This window comes from Echinops telfairi, unplaced genomic scaffold, assembly GCF_000313985.2.
Source record: "Echinops telfairi isolate 266 unplaced genomic scaffold, ASM31398v2 ScPeMD7_7463;HRSCAF=8501, whole genome shotgun sequence".
NCBI lineage: Eukaryota > Metazoa > Chordata > Mammalia > Afrosoricida > Tenrecidae > Echinops > Echinops telfairi.
This window is the reverse complement of record NW_022111363.1, coordinates 4,260,645-4,262,153: the sequence shown is the minus strand read 5'-3', so window position 1 is coordinate 4,262,153 and position 1,509 is coordinate 4,260,645. Positions and strand designations below refer to the sequence as shown.

Sequence of the window (1,509 nt, the reverse complement as noted above, 5' to 3'; positions counted from 1 at the left end):
TGATAGTTTATAAATGGGTATTTTGTCATATCTTGCCCTATCCGACGTCTCCCTTCATCCACTTTTCGAAGCAGATGTTTTTAATTCAGTGCATTGTTGGTAAATGATATTCAGACCTATCTTGAAGTTAGTGATGATAGATATTTTTGTGATACTTAAGAGTCTTGGGACACTTCCCTACTGTAAATGAACTCTAGTTTTAATTTCTAGGAAAAGCCACAGTGAAACTGAAATGATTATTTTCAAGTGGATGTGTAATACGTAAGTCATAACAAATAAAGCACCCCATTAATGACTGAAACATGACGTAAGCATTCTTTTCCCAGGTGTAGAATGAGCCAAGGAGATTCAAACCCAGCAGCTATCCCACATGCGGCCGAAGATATTCAAGGAGATGACAGATGGATGTCTCAGGTAAAGGACGTGCAGATGATGCGGCACCGCGGAGTGAGGCCGTCCCCACCAAAGTTGCAAACGGGTCTTTTAAACGGAACCTGTTACTGCCAATAAAAATCCGACACTGGAAATGCCCTGCCTGTTCACCAGTCTGATGTTGGAACTGAGCAATATTTTCAAAGCCTGGTATTGCTCTCTGTATCTTAAAAGGTTACCGATTCTTTTTAAAGCTTTTCCATTAGAGGGTAAATTCAAAATTTTATAAGTGTTCCAAAAATTGTCAAAGGGCTCTCATCTTACTTTATCTAGGTCCACTGATTGCTAGTGTTGTGCTACATTTGCCTAATTATCTTGTCTGTGCATGCGTACACGCATGCGAACCTCAGAAGAAAGGCTGGTGATCTAGTGAAAAACCAGCCATTGAAAACCCTGTGGAGCACAGTTTTACTCCAGCACACACGTGGCGATCGGGAGTCGGAACTGACTTGATGGCATATACCTGGTATATACCAACATTGGGGGGGTGGGTTCTGAACTGTTTCAGAGTAAGTTCCCTCCATCACTCCCCTTTACCTTTATTTATTTGAATTTACTGTGAATCGGATGGCGGTAGAACTAGTCTATTCAATAATTCATACACATTTTGTTTCATCTCATTGATTGTAATCCCCACAATGTAGTATCATTTACCTCACTTCCTCCCTGTGTTTCCTGTTTTCATTCCTTTCTAACCCTTCTGAACTTTGACCTTGGGTCAGTGCTGCCCTTTTGATCTCACGTGGTTCAGTTTTCTAACATATAGGTTCCCAAAATTACCTGGCCCACTGCCCCTTCAAAAGAAAAAATTTAACCAGCATCCCCCTGGCAATTAAAAACATTTGTATCTCGCCCATAATTCAGGATAAAGTGTAAGTATCTGCTTTTGCAGCCCCCCTAGATCATTGGGGTTGGGATGGGGTGGGTAGTATCACTCACTTGGACAGGAGTGTCCTATGGTGTGTGTACCTCCCTATAGACTTTTTTATTGTTTGGGTGAAAATAGAGCTCTGGAGGGTGACCTGAAGGGGCCTAAGGGACATAGTAGCTTCAGGGATTCCACCAGCCGATCCAGCC

At 42.2% G+C, this 1,509-nt stretch overlaps 1 protein-coding gene across 1 annotated transcript in view; it reads left to right on the top strand.

The window, feature by feature from the left end:
* The window catches only part of PAFAH1B2 (platelet activating factor acetylhydrolase 1b catalytic subunit 2), a 27,971-nt gene that overhangs the window by 9,383 nt on the left and 17,079 nt on the right, over positions 1-1,509 (top strand). Inside the window, exon 2 of the mRNA XM_045283607.1 lies at positions 327-414. Coding sequence (XP_045139542.1) covers positions 334-414 — 81 coding nt within the window. The 5' untranslated portion in view covers positions 327-333. The remainder of the gene's footprint in view (positions 1-326; positions 415-1,509) is intronic.